This window comes from Hippichthys cyanospilos, chromosome 10, assembly GCF_059441005.1.
Source record: "Hippichthys cyanospilos isolate Australia breed blue-spotted pipefish chromosome 10, RoL_Hcya_1.0, whole genome shotgun sequence".
NCBI lineage: Eukaryota > Metazoa > Chordata > Actinopteri > Syngnathiformes > Syngnathidae > Hippichthys > Hippichthys cyanospilos.
Genome location: NC_142378.1, coordinates 14,023,688 through 14,043,820, shown reverse-complemented (window position 1 = coordinate 14,043,820; position 20,133 = coordinate 14,023,688). Strand labels below are relative to the sequence as shown.

General features: G+C 39.1%; 2 protein-coding genes across 2 annotated transcripts; one reads left to right on the top strand and one right to left on the bottom strand.

The window, feature by feature from the left end:
- Window positions 1-544: 544 nt before the first annotated feature.
- lurap1 (leucine rich adaptor protein 1) lies at window positions 545-9,992 on the bottom strand. Its single transcript, XM_088424772.1, has 2 exons — window positions 9,422-9,992; window positions 545-2,950 (listed from the first exon to the last, which is right to left on the bottom strand). Exons 1-2 carry the CDS (start codon window positions 9,644-9,646, stop codon window positions 2,099-2,101), a joined length of 1,077 nt encoding a protein of 358 aa, XP_088280898.1. The 5' UTR covers window positions 9,647-9,992; the 3' UTR covers window positions 545-2,098.
- A 3,280-nt stretch (window positions 9,993-13,272) lies between these two features.
- On the top strand, window positions 13,273-19,734 carry ttc22 (tetratricopeptide repeat domain 22). Its single transcript, XM_088425786.1, has 8 exons — window positions 13,273-13,680; window positions 15,449-15,749; window positions 16,526-16,581; window positions 16,640-16,755; window positions 16,860-16,978; window positions 17,092-17,253; window positions 17,984-18,136; window positions 18,204-19,734. Exons 1-8 carry the CDS (start codon window positions 13,418-13,420, stop codon window positions 18,738-18,740), a joined length of 1,707 nt encoding a protein of 568 aa, XP_088281912.1. The 5' UTR covers window positions 13,273-13,417; the 3' UTR covers window positions 18,741-19,734.
- Window positions 19,735-20,133: the final 399 nt, after the last annotated feature.

The following is a 20,133-nucleotide window of genomic DNA, read 5'->3' as shown; positions in this document are numbered from 1 at the left end:
ACCGTGTGTCATTCATGCACGAAGCCCTCAAGTTGCTCTCCAAAAATTGCTCACCAACACTTTCCACAAAGATGTTGGCTGCAGCTGCAATCCACAGGAGCGACTTTATACCACCCTTAAGGTTATACGATATTTATCTAGCCAGTAAAAAGTTCAAAAGCTAATTTGATCATTATTTTTCATGTACGATTAATACCTTAAAAAACACATTTCCACTTGCTGTCAATTGAAAACAGCATCACATGCTCAAGGCTTAGGTAATGACCAATCACGGCTCATCGGTCATTTTCAGTAGACAATATAGGAAAAAATTGTGTTTAAAGGTACTAACTGCAGATAGAAAATGATTACCAAATTAATTATAGACAAAATAGCAACTTTTACTGTTGAAAGGATCGAAAAATATTTCCTCTCCCAAAGCCGCAAACTATAAACATGAGTATAAAAAACTCAAAACACATGTTTGAATAGATACTTCGATTAGGGGAACTAGCCAAATCTCACACACCCACACACACCATTTTAGATGAGAGCGCACACAAAGTGATGCTTGAGCCATTTATATACACAAGCAGAAGGCAGGAACAGGCAAAAATGAATTGATAATCCACTATCACGACAGCAGTGCAGTTTACAGTTTATAAGGGGAAGAACAGACCAGGCATACGCTGTATATTTAAGGTTTTCACCAATCAGGCACAAATCTGCTTGGAATAAAAAAGTTATTAGGTCAAGATTTGGGTCTGAAAAAGAAGGCATATTCAAATTGCACAGAAAAGCAGCCATGAAAGGTACAGGGTAGCTGTACTATGACATCAATTTATAGCAGATGATAGGATAAGCACTCAGGGTTTTAGCTCCACATACAGAAGACACAGAGTTGCATAATTTGTATTTAGCTAAGGAAACTAGTTGGTTTCGACAAACGTGCTCACAGATCTTCACGCTCGTTAGAGTAATACGTGTTTCACTTTTCAATACGTTAGCAAGTAGCATATAACTTATATTTCAGTTGTACCGTATATACCAGGGGTGCCCAAATATTTTATGCTGTAATATCTACTTTTTTGACAGGGGGCACACATGCTAATTGCTGTTAGAAATATTAGCTTTGTCCCAAACGGCTACGACACGATGCCAAAACCATGCTAGCTATCTTTACAATGGAATAATCAACATAGCACGACCCAACGACGGGAACTTTGCTTTATTGCTTTAATTATTGAGAATGTATAAATATCTCGGCTTAACCACCACATTGGGAGCAAGCGAGAATGGCAGAGGCTCGTTCACGTGCACATGACCTCACCACGCAATTGTCCACCGCAATACGAACACCAGCTCTCACATCATACAGTATATAAACAGGTATAAGTAATAGAGAAGAAATACATTCGTTATACTAATAATAACAGTAGTGCTTTGGTGAAATTAGTAGTATACTATATAAAACATGTTACGTATGCACATCCATTGTTAGCTTTCAGCCCTGTTGTTTGTGCCTGTGAGGTATTTTCTTTTTTTTTTTGGTCATATAATCTCCCAATACTACCTTCACAACTGAGCGGTTGACCGTGATCAAAACTTTAAGCACCCCTGGTATACACGCTAGGTTACAAATCTAAATAATTGACCGAAAGGTCGAATAGAAATAAACTTTGGTTTTCTACAACATTGACATGGTTTAGACTAGATGTAGACATCACAATGGCCTTAAAAGAATGAAGACTCTGTAATGATTTAGAGCTATCATATTTACAAAGATGAGTGATTGTTGTGCCACTAAATATAATGTTGTATTAATGACGTGTGTGTTTGGGAAAACACTAAATTACACTAATAAATAATGTTTCAGACTTCTGATAGTCATCTCAGTGTGCTTGAAAGGGAAATATAAACTAAAAGGGAGGATGATTAGAAAGAGCCTGAGAAAAACGCTTTTTTGCACAGAATTTTAGTATTGACACCAAAATGTTATATGTGCAAATGGATACGTATTTTTGTTTGTTTGTTTATAGCTAGCATGTTACAGAGGTGGAAGCAACACAATGGCCATTTGTAGACATCATCCGAAGGAATGATTGGCCGGTCAGTAATTTCACAAAAACGTCACATCTTCTTGTGACTGCACCCACCGCCAGTGAGCGTCATACTCTAGATGCATTTTGCCATTGAGTTTGCAAGAATCCAAGTCCACATTTGCATTTTTGTAAGCATGACGTTTGGGGCTGTGTTTCACGGCCAGCTTCTCACTGAGGCCGGTCCGAGCGGGGCTCCCAGGTAATGTTGTGGCCTTCTCCAAGTTCCCGTTGGCCTTGACGCTCTGGCTGTTGCTATTGTTCGAAGACAGCTGGCCTGCATCCGTCACTTTAGCGCAAACCAAAGCGTCCTGCTTGGCAGCCGTCTGAGGTGCAGGAACGTTGCTCGGAAGCGACGGCTTTCCACCTTCACTTCCGACTATTCCGTTGCCATTGACATCACTGATAACAAGGGCCCCTTTACCAGCTTTATTTTTATTTGATTGAGACCGAATGTCAAGAACAACTCCATTCCCGGACCCTACATTAGCCTCAGGCTTGTCCCCAGACGCATTAGCAGAGACCGTGGCTGCGGAGCCCCCCACAGTAGCCTCGGAGATCTGTGGCGCGGAAGAACAGATGACCGACTCGGAGCTCGAGGGGCAGTATTCGTCCATATCGTCTGCCAGGGTGTCCAGGTAACTGCCGATGGAAATGTTGTCCAGCTTGTCATTGGGGTCATGAAGGCTGCTCCAGGAGCCTCTCCAGGAGGTGTCCGGGCCTTCGCCCAAGCTGTACTGGCTGCTGGTCAGGCTGCTGCAGCGGCTGGTTAACGTGCTGCGCTCCTCCAGCAACCATTTGACTGCCTCGATGCCCTCGTGAACCGCCAGCAGCTGCTGTAGGATCTTAATGTCCACTGAGCGCAAGTGTGCCTGTGGAAACACATTGGGAGAACTTGATGAGGAACGCAAATCGCGTTTTTTTCGTTGACAGTGTGATGATAAGGGATTTTCTGAATACATTCATTTGCATGGAGCTGATGTAGGTTTTAGAGACCAGACCTACAAGGCAAATATTGACTAAATGAAATGTGCAACGCAACATTTTTATATTACTGATTACTAATCAGTAATATAAAAAGCTATCGGATGATTCCTACTTTTGGAACACCTTCAAATTCAAATGGTGAAACTAGTATAGTAATACTATTATACTTGTCATAGTATAATTATGGCCATGAAGCATCATCAATATCACAAAACTGTCTGGGGAGATACCAAGATGTGCAAAAATGTATTTCATTTTTGGCCAAAGTCCAACGTCTTAAAAATAATGTTTCCTTCCATGGGTATATGTTTAAAATTTTTCTCCTTACCAAAATCTCTCATATCTCTCATACATCATTTGAAAGGGATTATTACAACCCAATTACTTTCCACAAAAGCTCAAAATGTTTGACGCAGGGCAACATTTGGTATATTTAGCCTCAATATGAGATCGTCTGCTCTTTAAAAATGCAAATGTGGCTGCACAACACCCAAGAGTGTTTTTTTTTTAAGAAACAACAGCCCAAAATAATAGAAAAAATATGACTGTTTTTTTTTTTTATATAGTCTGTAATTATTGCCCTACGCTTTGACTGTGTTGGGAAGCTGTCATTTAGGAGACGGTAGAATGCAAGAAAAAGATTGATCATCTCTACAGTGCCTCAATATATATATATATATATATATATATATATATATATATATATATATATATATATATATATATATATATATATATATATATATATATATATATATTATTCCCATAACCTGCAATTTCCTTGACTTGTTAGAGCTTGTCTCACATAAAGATAAAGCATTGCTTCATTCCACCTCAGCCAATACAAGTCTTAATCTGTGTTGCATGTTGAAAGCACTTACAAAACGATTCACAATGCGGCTGAGTAGGGAAAAAAAAATCTAAAAAGTACATCCTAACAAGAACTAAACAAGAGAAATAAACATTGATGAAGTAATGTTTATTGTATGTACAATAGTTGGTAAAGGAACAATGTTTAATCAATCATCTGATGCTGAAGTGAGATATTCATGATGCAGGTGTGTCAATATCTTCAGCCTTGTCAGCGCTGAGGTATAGTAGGATAAAGCTTACTGTGCTTTGTGTTTTCACTTATCAGCTGCACAGCTGAGCATGGGAAGTCAAATCATTGATGTTTTTTGCTGTGATACACTGTGTGGCTATCTTCTTAATGAATTCAAAATCATCCATTGGAGTTTGAATCGTTTGCAGGCTTGATGTCACGCAAGACGTTGTTGTCTCATCTGAAAGATTTACATAGCCCGTGTGGTTTGCGTTTCTTTGGAATTTAGGACTTCAAAGCAGGCAGACATCAGCATGCCTCAATTTCAGCATGTCTTCACTGGATATAAAATATAATGGAGTGTTTGGACGTTCGCTTTTACAGTGGTAACTTCTTTTTCCACCCATGTATTGAAGAATGTTAAAATGATCAGACCATGCCAATTTGGCCTGCAATGTCTTACGAGGTTTAGGTTAGGTACAAGGGTTCCATTCCAATGACGTTATCCAAATTTTTGACTAAGTTGGAAGTCATTCTGGTCTACTAGCCTATATGGAAAGTAAAGTTGTAATTACAGTAGACATTTCTCCGAAAAACTCTGGTCAAAATTTTTTAAAGACATAAAGAGACAAACAACAGTCACAGTAACTTAGTGTGTCTTCATGTCATTTGATAACGTATTCACATGCCACTGCGTAATCGAGTTTATTATGCACGTTTGCAACCTTGAAAACCACAAACTGAGCATCTCTTGTATTTCATAAATATCAACAAAACAAAGCGTAACTACTTTCCATTGACAGATTGTGATTGATTTTAGGTCTGCGAATGATTATTTTATTAATCGATTAAACTGATTATTATTTTGTCAGTTAATTAGGTGTTTTTTTTTTAACTTTCATTTATATCATTTATTTATTCAAAATCAAGACTATTTCAAACTGTGCCAAAAATGTAAAACATATAAAAGTCAATTACTGTTTTTTTGTTACATGTGAGAACAAAATGGTGAAAATGTTAAAACTTCTATAATTTGGATTCAACACAAATATTAAAAGTCTGCTTATATAGAGCACTACCGAAACTGAATAACATTTACTGCCAAGAGGCAAGAGGCTTGCCAGAATTTTTTCTGTGGGGTGGCCATGGTGACACAACTCAGTGAGGGGTAGCCAAACATGCAAGCATGCATGCAACACTCTTTATTATACCCTTTGGACAGTCGCTTCATGACTTAAAGTAATTACTGTATTTTATTATATGAATTCAAATATGCAATTAATAAAAATAACTTATTGTAGGTGTAAGGTGACAGAAAAAATCATGGTATTAAAATTTCCCTTAGTCTGGGGGCTGAAGTTCTCAGAATTTGGCTAAATTAGACTAGATCTAATTTATGTAAATCACTGCAGCGAATTACAGTTTTGCAGCGCTAAACAGGTTTTGTGAAAAGTTGTTTTGGTGAGATGAGATGGAATAGTACAATACTGTACATGTGTAATTACATATTAAATATCTATATTGCTTGAAGATGTACTTTTACATTTGCTTCCGTCATATGAAATGTACCACAGCTGTTAGGATGCGTGCCAAAAGTATCATGGCTTTTACTTCCCTTGTAGTTGACAAAGTCTGAGTTCATCTATTACATTTGATAATTCATGATGTTGTGAAAATTCACTCTGAAGAGGGAAAAGGTCAAATCGCATCAAAGGGTGATGAGAGCGGGGGCTGGAGGACCCGGCTTAGCCTTGCATCCGTGCCAAAAACATTTCAGTTATCCTGCTGTATATTAGTCTTGGAATTAAATTAAAGTCATGCTTTAGAGAAGGAACCAATAAAGACCATAAAGCAACTTGCAAACACATTAGAAAGAAAGTGTGTTGCTGCACTGCCATAAAGCCCCTTTCAACATTTTTACTGATGGATATTTTGTTGGACAGTTGCTCGGATATAGTTTTCTTTGGACAATTTCTGTGAACTTTTCAGTTAAACCCATGGCAAAAGAAATTGAAGCTTGAATGGAATTTAGAGCTTTGGTGGTTTCTTGCCTTGGAGATCCCAGAGAAAGGACAAGCCTGGTTGATTTTATTAGGGTAAACTGCTGAATGATGATTTTTTTTTTCAACATCTTAACGATCGCCCTCTGCATGAAAATGAAGATTGTGGCTTTTTTTTTTTTTTTTTTTTAAACAATCAAACTTCATGTCAGCCAACTGGAGCACACGCAGGCTGTGAGCAGCGCGAATGGACCCAAACAGTCAACTCGCGGCTGGAAAATCCAGCCTGGGAGCCTGAAGATGCTATGAAGTTTGGCTGAAGGAAGGAAACTGTAGACAGCATGTGATTCCCATTAATGTTTGAATTATAAATGATAAACCTAGAGTATATGTGACACACTTTTACAATATGGAGGTTATATCATATTTGGGAAGCACTAACGAGAATTACGTGTAGTAAGATTGATGCTGAGAATTTTCCTGGAATGATCATATGTGCATTGGTAAACTGCCCCCTTGACGATGAAAATACAAATGGCCGATAGAGGCAAATGCTTCCACTTGTCAAAAACTGCCTTCCAAATCATAGTTAAACCGCTAAAACACTTCTAGTAGAAAAAACAGCAAAACAGTGACAGGCTGTCAATAATAGAGCAGCAAGCAAGCACCCAGCCCCCTCTCATTCTGCACCAGCAGCCCTCGTCTCGTGTCCCCCCCGGCGCCATTTCACCTTGCCAGGCCAACTCAGGCAGACACTTGGTATCCTTGCACTCACCATGAGACCAACGGAGAGTTGACTGTTGTCTTTTTTCGATGCTTCGTCTGTTTGTACGAAACCTCTTTAATGCAAAACGTACTGCACAACACATCACATTTTGATGTAAAAAATAAGTGTTGCTTTAACATACTGATATGAATCAGTGATCTGTTTTTGCTATATAGCAAAAATCCAAACACTGTATATATGGCTCTACTAGTTGTAAATATGTGACAGAAGATGAACGATTTGGCATCATTTATGCAACTACAGTAAGTCTTTGGCACGCTAAGGTTGCTGTTTGCCAATATCCACAGAAGGACAGATGGCAGACTAATTCATTGATATTGCTTTTTAGCTTATGTTTTGGACAGAAAATGGACATAAACTGACGTGTGTCATGAAAATGCTAGGGGCTAGCAAGCACAAGAAAAATGGAGTAAAAAGAAGCAGAAAAAACATGCCCCCGCAGACATTTCACCTTGAGCTGCGCTTCCTGAGTGAAAAGCTGCTCTCCTTTTAGGGTAAAAGGTAAGAACAAGCCTCGTGAAAAGGACATGAATGTTTAAAGCATACACCGAAAAAATATGGATCAGCTCCATTGGCTTTTTTTTTCTTTAAAGATAATGCAGCTGCACTGTGGAGCAAAAGCCTGCGCATCCTGATTTCTTTACTGTTTTTAGTTGCACATTTGCCAATTTTTCAAAGCAGTCTCTGTTTGGGTAGACAGCAGAAGGAGTAACTAGGAAGTGCACTGGTGGAGTGCCAATTTGGTGGCACAAAGTTGCATCTATTTTGACCTTGGAGTAGAATAGGGCTGCTCAATGCAATAATTGCGGTCAACAAGTTGAAGTTAGCATTTGTAGAATGCATGACATTGGGCAAAAGCAAAGATATCCTGTGTGGTTTTGAGATTGTGTTGCTAAGCTAACATTGCTAACGCCGATTAGTAGGCACTTCAATTATTGGTGGCGCTGGAGCTGTATTGGCGATCCAAATTTTAGCTCACTGGGGTCACACCTGCAGCGGCGCAGCCCTCCCTCTTGTGAGACCGCCGGCCCATGCTTATCTAAAAAATAATTACCAATCTAGAGTCTAACCTGCCTTTGCACAGAGTTACACCACACACTGCGCAGGATTTACACAGGTCCTAAAAATAGCACCCAGAGGCTCACATAACTTTAGAACAGGCATTTTTGCAGTCTGTATAATCTTTCCATGAGGCTGTCTCAGAAAAGTGAGAAAATCTCACAACTAAAAAAGTAATGCATTCCTTATATCATCGAAGAGTGCACTTGTCATTTTGGATGCAACTAAATTACATGGTCAAAAAAAGGTTCTATTCTCAATGTTTTTTTCTCAAAATGTGTTAAAAAAGAAATCAAAAGGACAGAGCAAAAGAGTGAGAGAGAGAACTTTTTTTTTTCTTTCTGGTATCCTTGTCACAAATTCTTACTGGAGGTCCCCAGGAGGAAAAAACGTTTGGGCAAAAGCCTTAGTGTTTATCCTTGTATGAAGGGTGCTGATTAAGTACAATGTTCACAAGTCTACTGTTGCACTCTTACTAAAGTGAAGTACTCCCACAGAAGAATGCAACACACAGCAGTGCGCTGTGTGTGCATTTCACACTTTTGTAGATAGAAAGTATCTCTTTGCCACGTTGAGTTTTTCTAGAAGAAATCTTTACCAGCCAACAATGTTAATCAATCCATCTGGTTGTTTGCGCTTGGTGGAGCTTGAAGAGCCGTTTTGTCTTTTTGCCAATCTAAACTAGCACTTCAGTCAACCAGGCTCAAGGGACGTGACTGGCATGAACGGGAGCTTGTCATTTCGGCATTGTGTGAAAGAGATCACACGTACATCAACCAATTTCTGTCTCATACAATCTTTTGAGATATTGGTTATCTTACCGAAATAAGAAACTGCTTTCAAAACGATACATTATATTTCTACATGACGGTAAAGTTCAATCAAAACAACACATCCTGTTTGACCAATCTGAGGTGAGTGCCTGAACGTTTCAGTTCCATTTGGTTCTTGATGTGACCTGCAGGGTACACCAGTTTGATGCATTTGAAATTGAGGGATAAATCAATCTTTTGGACCCGCATCCGCTCATTCACACCTGAATTATACCTCTGACAATAACAGTTAGCTTCTGAAAAGAAAAATGTAATCATAGTTTCACTTAACTCAGTTCAATAATTGCATATATTTTTTTGTAATAGTGGTAGCCTCCATCACCCCCCACCCCACACACACACACACACACACACACACACACACACACAGATACACTTTATCAACAGTTACACTTCTAACGTACACTAGCCCCCATGTTTGTTTGTTTGTTTGTTCCAGTCATGGGAAGTTATAATATATGCCACGGGCCACTAAAAAAGGGACAGGGGGCTGCTAATAGCCACCCGGCAGTAGTTTAAACACTCCTGGCCTAGACGGATACTGTATGACTGCACTTGCCTACGGCGTGCAATGAACACGTTGACGCAAGTTCAATTGTACATATTGTGCATATTCCATGCTGCAATACACTTACCATGTCAGTCTTCAGTTTTTTGATCTTTTCATCCAGGCTCTTCTTGCCTGTCACGTTCGCGGTTTCTGGCGCAGCGGGGACCACTTTGTCTTCCGGCCGGAGGGATGATGCCTCATCCCGCATCCACCTGAGCAAACCCTCAGGGGTCTTCCGGCCGATTTTCGCCTCTATGTCCCTCAAGTCCGGAGTGTTCTCACAAGAAGTTCCTTCATCCATCATGGTCATGGATCGCTTGTTTGCTACAATCAGATTTCCTTCTGTTGGGTTTTTTTTTCCCGAAATTGTTAGGAGAGTGACTTCCCGCAGTACTGTGTGGCATCACATGCGAGCCCAGTTGAGGCGGACTGCGCCAGCCCAGAAAAACAAACTGTCAGCATCCGACTGAACAAACGAGAGCTCATCTCAGCTACATAAAACGGAACGAGATCCTAAATGTGTGGCCTCAGGCTCCGCGAGAATGCTCCCGGCTGGAAGCTCTCTTACCAGAGGCTAAACTGCGCGCATTCCACCTGCATGATGACAGCCGCCTCGCCGCAGAGAAGCAGAGCACCAGAGCGCAGACCATCGTCAGTCAAGGGTGACATCACTGTACTTCCGTCAAGACTTTTCAGAATCAAACAACAAAAGGAACAGGTTCATTTACTTACCAAAATAAGAGGAAATGCGTTGCTGGTGGGTGGGGAGACGCAATAAAAACTCACTATTAAACAAACAAAATACTATTTGAAAATTATTTTAAAAAAACTAAAATACACGACACTGTGGGTATTTGTTTTGTATACACAGATCTGAAAAAATTGTTTTAGTTACAAATATGGGCCTACTTATAAACAACTTATAAACAACAACTTTTCTGTCTTTTTTTTCCCACTGAGCCGTCAATACAGGAAAATCAACAACTCGTGTACAGGAAATGCTCTAATATCAAATTTATCAATCCAAGACATACCTCCAAGTGTGTGTGAAGTGTGTAACACACTGTGCTATTTTAGTAGAAGTGGACGCTATAGGCTATAACAAATACAAGAGCTGAGCTGTAATTGCATTACTCCAGCTGGTGAGTAAAAGCTCACTAAGAAGAGAAAATACATTTGAAATTAATGTTGAAGTGTCATTTCTTCGTAATGTGACTGTGCTTCCGTTGTACCTGACAAAGTCATTCAATGTCAGAAACATATGGTGAGGGTGTTACAAAGGTATTATGACTGATAAAGGATTGACAGTGAAGGAGATAAGCTTTACTCAGATCCCAGGAACCTTTGGGTTTTGCTAATGATGGCCTAAAATCTCAGCCATAAACAAAAACATGAAAAACAAAACCAACAGAAAGTGTAATACTGCCATTCATTACTGCACATGAGCACATATGTTAAAATATGGGTTATATTTTTGTATTTCTCCAACTGTGTTTTATGTCTTATTAAGTTGGGGAACACGGGGTTACTTTGAGGGCAATGAAACCTTAACAACATGTGGGACACAGCCTAATCCCCCTTTAATAGCGAACACATACGGGCATTATCATCTCGAATCGTTATCTCTTCAGTAAAAACTATATTGCACACATTTGGTCTAGCTCCTGTAATTTTCTTCTCATGCAGTCATCTTGGTTAAGATGATGACTACTACCATGGCAACAGTGAAGCAAGAAATTTTGAACACCCACATGCTACAAGCATACAGTGGTAATCTGTGCTAAGAAAAACACTTTATGCAACCGTGGCAGGCTGTCGGGATAATACTGCGTGCTTCATCGCAGTCCTCTGCAGCAAGAAGTAAATCACATGACAAATGTAAAGCATGACATCAACAGTTTTCTAAGATCAAAAATGACTATTTACAATGTAAATTCTCACTTGAAGGTATCAAAACTTTGAATGAATACGTGTGGACTAATGTTAAAAAAAATGAATGTATGAAAAATATGGAATACCTGAAAACATCTTTTCTTTTGAAGTTAGTTCCAAATAATCAATCCTGATAGTAACTGGCTGAAATTATTTTTCATCATTACTTGCAGTAATTGAAAGAGAGATGTCCAAATGTCTGGCCTGTACTCTATAGCATTGGTACTCAACCTTATTTTCAGTGATGTACCGCTGTGAAATATCTTTTCAGCCAAGTACCACTTGACCAGTGCAAAGCATTTTTGGGTTAAAAAAAAAAAAAAGACTTAAAACATTCCATCAGTGCCTGATTTATTAAACTTTAGACCCTTTCAAACTTCATTTGTATCGGTCCACAAAATCAACCTCAAGTGTCCTCTTTTGGATCAAAGAAGATATCTTATCAAAAAATAGTTATCAAAAAGAAAAAACAATCACTAATAAATATTTTTTCATGAAAAAAAAATAATCAACAAAAAGTGTCAGACCTATTCCCGAAAATAAATAATAATCAATAAATATTTGTCCACATGAAAATACTAAACATAAAGTGTCCTCTTTTGGGATTAAAAAAGAGATCAGTTCACTAAAATAAATCGCTAATTGTTATTGTATATTTGTCCACAAAAGAAAGACAATCAACATAAAGAGTCAGTTCCGTTTTCAAAAAAAAAAAAGAAATATCCACAGAGAAATATTTAATTTAAAGTGTCCTCTTTTGGGCTCATAGGAGAGATCTGTTCACAAAAAATAAATCATTATTTTGAGACGTGGCACATGACAAGTGGAGGTCTAACCATTCTAGTATGGGGGAGAATCTGGCTTTTTACAATAATGAAATTAAATAACCTTCTGAACATAAAATTTGTTTTATGAACTTATATTTTCCTGAAAGAATTAATTAATTCAAAAATAATTTTGAACGGGCTTTTGCATGTTAGTTTGTTTTTGTAAAATCTCGAGTACCCCCTGAAGTTTCTCCAAGTACCTCCAGGGGTACTAGTACCCGCATTTGAGAACCACTGCTCTATAGGACAATATGATATCTTCTTAACTGATTGACAATATGATATCCAACCATCTTCTTAACTGATTGTATTCACAAAGGTCACAGGCTTGCTGTTACCAATCCCAGCTGTATTTGGGCAGTAGACAGAGGACACCGAACTGGTTGTCAGCCCATCACAGGACATACATAGACAGGTGACCGACCACTCACAAAAACTTGCAACAAGCCATTTGGAGTGTCCAATATAACTACCATGCAAGTTTTTGGCCTTGTGGAAAAAAACGGAGTTCCCTGAGGAAACCCATGCAGGCATGGGGAAAACATGGAAACTCCACTCAGGAAGGCCGGAGCCAAAAGTGAACCAGGGACCCCAGAACTGTGAGGCGAACATGCTAAGCCATTCTGTCACCATATATGTGTGTGTGTGTGTGTGTGTGTATGCGGTGTACTGTATATACTATACTATGTTTTTGGCATTCCATTTCAGGTAAGCCAAATTAGTCATGCATGTAAACGTGCTGCCTACACCCTCTATGGTTGGTTTACATTCTTCTGTTGGCTACTGAGCAATAAGTCACTCAGATTTTAATGCATTTTTCCAAACAGCATAATCAATATTCAGCACCCTGTCAGAATGAATTAAATGGAATATAATTTCAGCTGTCATTCATGAAAAAAAAATCAACTACAAATATAAGAGAACAAAGTAACAGCACCTCATGAATGTTCCAATTCGAAAAGGATTTTAAAAGTCATAACAGCAATTGTGTTAATTAGGGTTAATTGGAAAAACGGCTAATTAATAGGCCTTTTCATAGGTGCAGTCTCGAAAGTACTTCCCAAAAAAGGAATTACCGCTTTGCTAAAAATGACTTTCCTTTTTGAGCTGTATTCCACTTCCTGGGCACTCCTACGTCCAACCTGTTCAACCAGTCTCCAACAGGTGATAGCTGCCATTGAGTCATGTCTACGCAGAAAACTTGTGTAGGCTGAGCAGGATTAGCTCCATTATTTTTGCACTATTCAGTGCCAACGCATGAAGTATTTTAATCCAGTGTCTTATTTTATGTAGGAGGATAGAAGGAAGACAAGGAGGGGGCGATGGAAGGCAATAAAACAAAGGACATTGAGTCCCTGATAGAGGACATGGACTACATTCCAGGTCACTTCCACCTGGACCTCAACCTTAACTGTGATCCCGCTGGACCTTTGAAACTGAGACACAGGGACACTTACTTGAAACAAGAGAGTCTCAGGGGCGAGCTGGAGGCTGAAGCTGGATATTTACAGTATGCTGTTCGCAATCTACTCGGCCTGCTGGCTTTTCATCTTGACCACATTCAAACTGCAGAGGAAATATTCAGGTGATACCATGCACTTTTTTAATAATGTCACTGGTTATGCATTATTCAACAAGAGGGAATTAGTGTCAGTTTTCTGTATACATCTACATATTATTTGTCATTCTGAAAAGCCACAGGCAATATTGTAACATGACACCAGTGCTGTGCGTGTGGTTTTGTCAGGCAGTGTTAGTACAAGGGAAAGTCAAATGGAGTAATGCAATTGAGAAGGTTGAACATCTCTCATTGTCACTGACGGATAAGACCACAACAAAGAAAATTCCTCCCCAAAATATAGGACATCCAGAAGGACCCGGTACTATAATGTGTTCGGAGAAAAAAGTGAGTTTGACACCTGCGTGATACAGTACAAACGTGTGACAAATAATCACACATATGGTGAGGGTGTTACAAAGGTATTATGACGGCCTAATACCCATAAACATAAAGCATAAACATTCAAATTAAACCCAGCAGAAAGTGGATCACTGCCGTTCATTAGACACTCAATCAATTGATCCACACATCAGCCCTTACTAACGCAAATGTTAAAATATGGGTTATTTTATGTGTGATTAATAATCACACATTTGTGCTGTAACATGCACTAATTGAAAATTTGTAAATGAACAAATGCCCATTTTGTGGAGTTTACTTCAAAGCTCACTTCCAGCTGGGATATTTTTTCATGATGTGATCTCCTTCCTTCAAATGTAGAATATCATATATATCTAAGGAATGTGTCACTTACGTTTACGGTACATTGCACCGCAAGTCTGTCGAACGGGAATTTGCTTCCTTTAATTGTCGGTATCGTTAGAAGTCATGTTTGGTCATTTGACTATCAATAACAAACGACACACCACTATCTCATTATTAGGCAGGTATGACAACCAAAACAATGGCAAAAGCAGGCAATAAACGGTCTGAATTACTGAAGAAAGTCATTTATTAAATATATCATCATCAACAGACTGAGGCAGGCGGTCTGGCAGATTTGCTGACATATGATGACAAAACTCATTTAAAAAAAAGGTGAACATTTCTTGAATTTCCACCTCTGAAAATGATTTTAACTACACATACAGTGACTGTGTAATCTTAACAGGGTCCTTAAAAGTCCCAAGGGCACCTACAGTGATAAAGAAATGAGAAAAAAATGATTGTGGTGGACTTTATAGGCAACTTTATGGATATGGTTTGATGGAACCATTATTGTGCATGGCAAATGGAAGGTGGCTTATCGGTTACAGAAAACATAAAGCGCAACGGCGTGTGCACCAGCGTGTGCATGGGATTTGACGCAATCCTTGCTCGCTAGGTGACAAATGATGAGAAAACTAGAAGAAAATAAAAGCTGACAAACTACAAGGCTTTTCATCCATGGACGTATTCATGACTCGCCGGCAGAGGTGGGCATTACGTTGTCGTCTGAAACTAAGACGAACTAAAAACAAAGGTGAAATGTCCTCCTCTGATTTTTATTTATCCCTCTGAATGGAATTTACAATCAATGGTCGGGATAATTACTGTATATTCTGTCTTCTGACATTTAGGTCATCAAGCAGCCGATTAAGAATTTAATGGGGGCTTCCCTATTTTTACACAACAGCTACAGAACAGTGAGAATATGTCTAAAAGATGTCTGCAAGGGTGATGTGAGAACTCCAAATTGAATGAAGGCGAATGAAAATTGCCAAACTGATGGTCGGTCATAATCACGCCCACAAAGTCGTAAACGGCATCGTTCACGCTACCTATTTGTCTACTGTATATCTCGGTCCCCCAGGGGCATTTGTAAAGAAGACCCAGGGAACCTCAACGCTTGGGCCAACCTTGGCTATGTGTACGACAAGCTGGGAAGAGAGCTGGATGCGGGGGAGTGTGTGGAGAAAGTGTCTCAACTGATGGGCTTGGATGGCGGACAACCTATGAAGGAGGACACAAGGCAAATGGCGGCCCGCTGCCTGGCAGAGCAGGCCTATGTTTACCCCTACGACGTGGAGCTGGAGAAAGAGGATGACTTGAGGGAGAAACTGACTGCAGCCTTGATGCTCTTTAACAGAGCTTTGGACTATGGCGGCCAACTGGTGAGGTGGAAAAAGGAGCATTTTGCTCATATGTCATTCATTTGTGCTCCTGTCTACTTTGCAAACAGTGCAGCTCAACCTTTGGCCAGCAGGCACCATAGCAAGCCAAACCCCTTCGACTGTTTGTAAAATTCATTTGAAATGGCAGTTTAAAGTAGTACTGTATGTGCATTTTCAGAGGGCATTTTAAATGAACAAACACAAATTTCTATACTGCATTCTATTCTATAATATTCTTAACTTATATGGGCTGCCACCAGGGGCATAGCCAGAAAATTTCTATGAGGTGGCCAGGGTGTCAAAAAACATCAGTGAGGGGTGGCATGCACAGTGTAATGAAATAAAATAACACATTTGATTTTATTAAAAACATTTGAATGTAAATATGCAGTTCTTATACAGAACTGTCTGTTGTCGAGGGGTATAAGAATACTGCATACTAGTAAAAACGTCAAAAGAAGGGTGACCTGATAGTGACAAGGGTGGCTCTGCCCACCATGTAGCTCTGCTCCTGGTTGCCACTAGTAACAAATAATTACCTGAGAATCACTGAAAAAGGATTGTTAAAAACAATGGAATAAAGTAGGTTCAACATGTATTCAACATATATATATATATATGTATATATGTATATATATATATATATATATATATATATATATATATATATATATATATATATATATATATCGAACCTACTTTAATATCATAGCATTAGTATCTCTGCAGTATTTGGATGTTCAAAGAAAAAGACTGATTCTGATGCTATTTTTCAGATACCAGTGGAAGAAAAAAGAAGTTGGTACTTTAAGATGGCAACTATTTATATCAGGTAGAAAACTGACAAAATTTATTGTGGTTTTGGAGTTATCCCATTTATTTCTCTGCAGACTGGACGACATAGTGAAGACCAAAGAGGATGCTGAATACACAAGACTCTCTCAATATAACAAGGGGCTTAGGTTGCTGACAGAAACACTTGACTCTGAAAAAACACAACAAAGAGGTAAAGATATCTTATCATCTCATATGTACGAGACAATATAAAAATGTTGATTTCTAGTGATTGATAACACAGCTTATTTAGGAATTTGGATTTGTCGTTCCTAGCTCTTTCCTGGTGTTATGTTGGTATCATGTTGGAGAGACAGGATGAATTCACCACAGTACCTATGGCCATACATGACTGTGGCTATTCTGCCACTGATCCTCTGTCCTGCTATGGAAATGTAAGTTCTATTTGACTAAGGATTAAAAAAAAAAAAAAAAAGTATATTCTGGAGCACACAATCATTTTAAGAGTACAGCAATGAAGTTGTGAGATACACTTGTTTTTTTGCAGGCTTTAAAACTGGCTAATGATGATGCCTTCATCCTAAACCTCCTGGCCAAGTTGTTCTTTCTACTGGGTAAGCATGAGATGGCCACAGGGATCTGCAACATGGCTCTCAATGTGCTGCCCGATCCGGAGCTCAATTGGCAGGCATACTGCACCCTTGCAAAGGTAGTAAACATTTTCTAAGATCCAACAAGGTTAACTTATGTGATAAACTATTGGATGAGTTTTACATCATATTTTGAAACAGCTGTGGAAATTTGTATATTTAAAAAAAGTGGTGGGACTACACACTGGCAAAACTACAAAATTATTTTCTACTGTTGTATTAATTAACAAAAACTTTATACATCCTCAAACTTAACAGCTGAAATAAAATTTTAGTCGGGTTGTGTTTTGTGGGCCAACTAAAATTGGTGTAGCCATTTTTGCTTGATATAGTTTTCATTTTTGCCCCCAAATCCAATGTGAAAATTGGCAAACAGCAGCCGCTTTAAAACAGTTGGATCAAAAGTAACCCAGTTATGAATTTGGGTTATCTTGACTCAACATTTTGAGTTGTTTTCTACCCATTTTGGACAACCTAGAATGTTGGGTCAAATTGATCAAAATTTCATTCCTTTTTTTAACGATAGTTGGATCAATTTAAACATAACTGTTTTTAAAGCGTATTGTACTCTGCTGTTTCCATGGTAACGTAGAGTCCCACTTTCGTTTCTTCGCCTGTACTGCACTACACCACACCACAACAGAAAGCTCAAACATTTCGGAAATTTGCAAAGTTTAACTCGAATGGACTCTTTTAGTTGGAAGATGATGCTAATGTGTTTCCGTTTTTACAATAACTCCTGTCCATAACACGGCACGAAATAATACGCATCGACTCTGATTCATTTAGATCCATACAATGCTTTACGTCAGGGACCTAGAAAAGGCCAAATGCGGGGAAGGCGGGGTCCCGGACAGACAAATGTTAACTGAGGCCCAGAAAAACCTAGATAAAGTCTTGGCTGTGTGTCCTTGTTTGAGGACTCATCTGGAGATGGCACGGGTAAGTCCTAAGCCAACTTTTTACGGCAGCGTTTGTGTCCTGCTCATTGAAATATCTCCTCCATCAGGTGTACTACTACATGGGTGTAGACGCACTCCAGGAGAGCCTTTTGGTGGACGAGGGAGCGATAAACAACGCCTTGGTTAGTCTGTCCCAGGCCCGTCTGTACGAACTGGGAGACAGTTTGCCGGACCTCCACCTGCTGAAAGGACGATGCCTCCTGCTGAAGGGCGAGGAGCAAAACGCCGCGGACTGCTTCAAATGCGCTCTGGACTTGGAGAGAGCGACGAGCGGGGACACCACGGCCCTGCGCTGCCTCCTCCAGGCCTTACTGGCCGTCTTCATGCAGGGGGGGCTTGAGCCCGACCACGTGATCACCCAGATGGAGCAGTGCTTGCAGAGGGCTGAGGAGAAGTACCCCGAGGAGGTGGTGAGGGCTGAGCTGCGGTGTCTTTACCGAACAAACACTGCCGAGGTCACGGAGCTGTCTCGCGCGCTCATCAGGACGGGACGACTGCAGCTGGTTAGAAGGCTGCTGCAATCTGTGGTGCCTCAACAAATCGCAAAGAAGAGAACACTGGCAAAATCTTACTCCTTCGCATGACCTCAAAACATGCCATCTGACTTCTCGACTGCATTTCACATGACATATTAATCAAAGTCGTACTGTACTATGGAAGCCCTTTTTTTATTTTATTTTTAAATTTATATGTGTTATTACTGTCAGAAACAAGGTCCCTCGTGGTTATCTCTGTTTTTTTTTTTGTTTTAAACTGTCACAATCCCATTTTACAAAGGCCTACTCGGTCACCTAGCGAAAACAAAAAATAAATTGAGAAGTGATCATGAAAAGAATAAAAGTCTTCATGGAGAGATTTAAAGTCATAATGGTGAACGAAAGAGGCCACAGTAGAATGAATAGTGTGCTTTTTAACTCATTGACACCTTTTTCGTCCTATACTTTAATCTTTACATCAAGAGCATTTCACATCAAAGGGAAAACATTGAAAGAAGACACAATGGGAGCTGAAATTTCACCCAGATGGTGACAACATGTCAAATTTCAACATGGCACAAGCGCTAATTTATCACATTATCAGGAGGGTGCTATCTCTTGGCTAAAATACTCCAAGAATGATGTGAAGGAAATACTCCCCAAAACAATCAAAATACTGCACAGTGCACAAGGGTTAAATGAGCTATGCAAATGACACTTTATCTCTGTGTGTCTCCTGGAGTCACAATCAAGCCCAATGTGACCAGGTGACTTAAACGGTCCTCATGATGATGAATCTCATCATGTACTTTAATGTTGTCATAATGGCTTTATATTTCATCGGGATGACTTTTAAATCTCATCATAACAGTAGATTTAAAAAGTGTGTGTGCATGTGTGTGTGTGTGTGTGTGGGGGGGGGGGGGGGGGGGTGTATTTACATGATGTACCAAATTGATGAAGCACCAAATGGCAACACGTAGAAAAGTACAAGTGTATAACAAAAGTCAACTTTTACGTTCTGTTCTGAGTGATTATGATTTAATTTAGCTGTGCCCCCCCCCAAAAAAAAAAAAAAAAAAATATATATATATTTATATATATATATATATATATATATATATATATATATATATATATATATATATATATATATATATATATATATATATATATATATATATATATATATTGGTGGACTGCCATTTGACGGTAATAATTTTTCCGACTTGCATAAATTTGGTTTAAAAAAAAGGGGGGGGTACCATGTTGCAGAAAAAGGCAAAAAGAAAATTTCTTGATTAGTGGGAGTGGGCTTCCATGCTGTACTGTAACAAAAGTCTACATAACCTAGATATCTATACTGTGAACTTAATATAATTAATAATATTTTATTGCTGTCATATTTAAGCTGCACAAAGATATAATTAAATATGTTCAACAACATCTGCATGTTGTTATAAGAGTAAAAATTAAAGAATTATGACACCTTACCCCATTC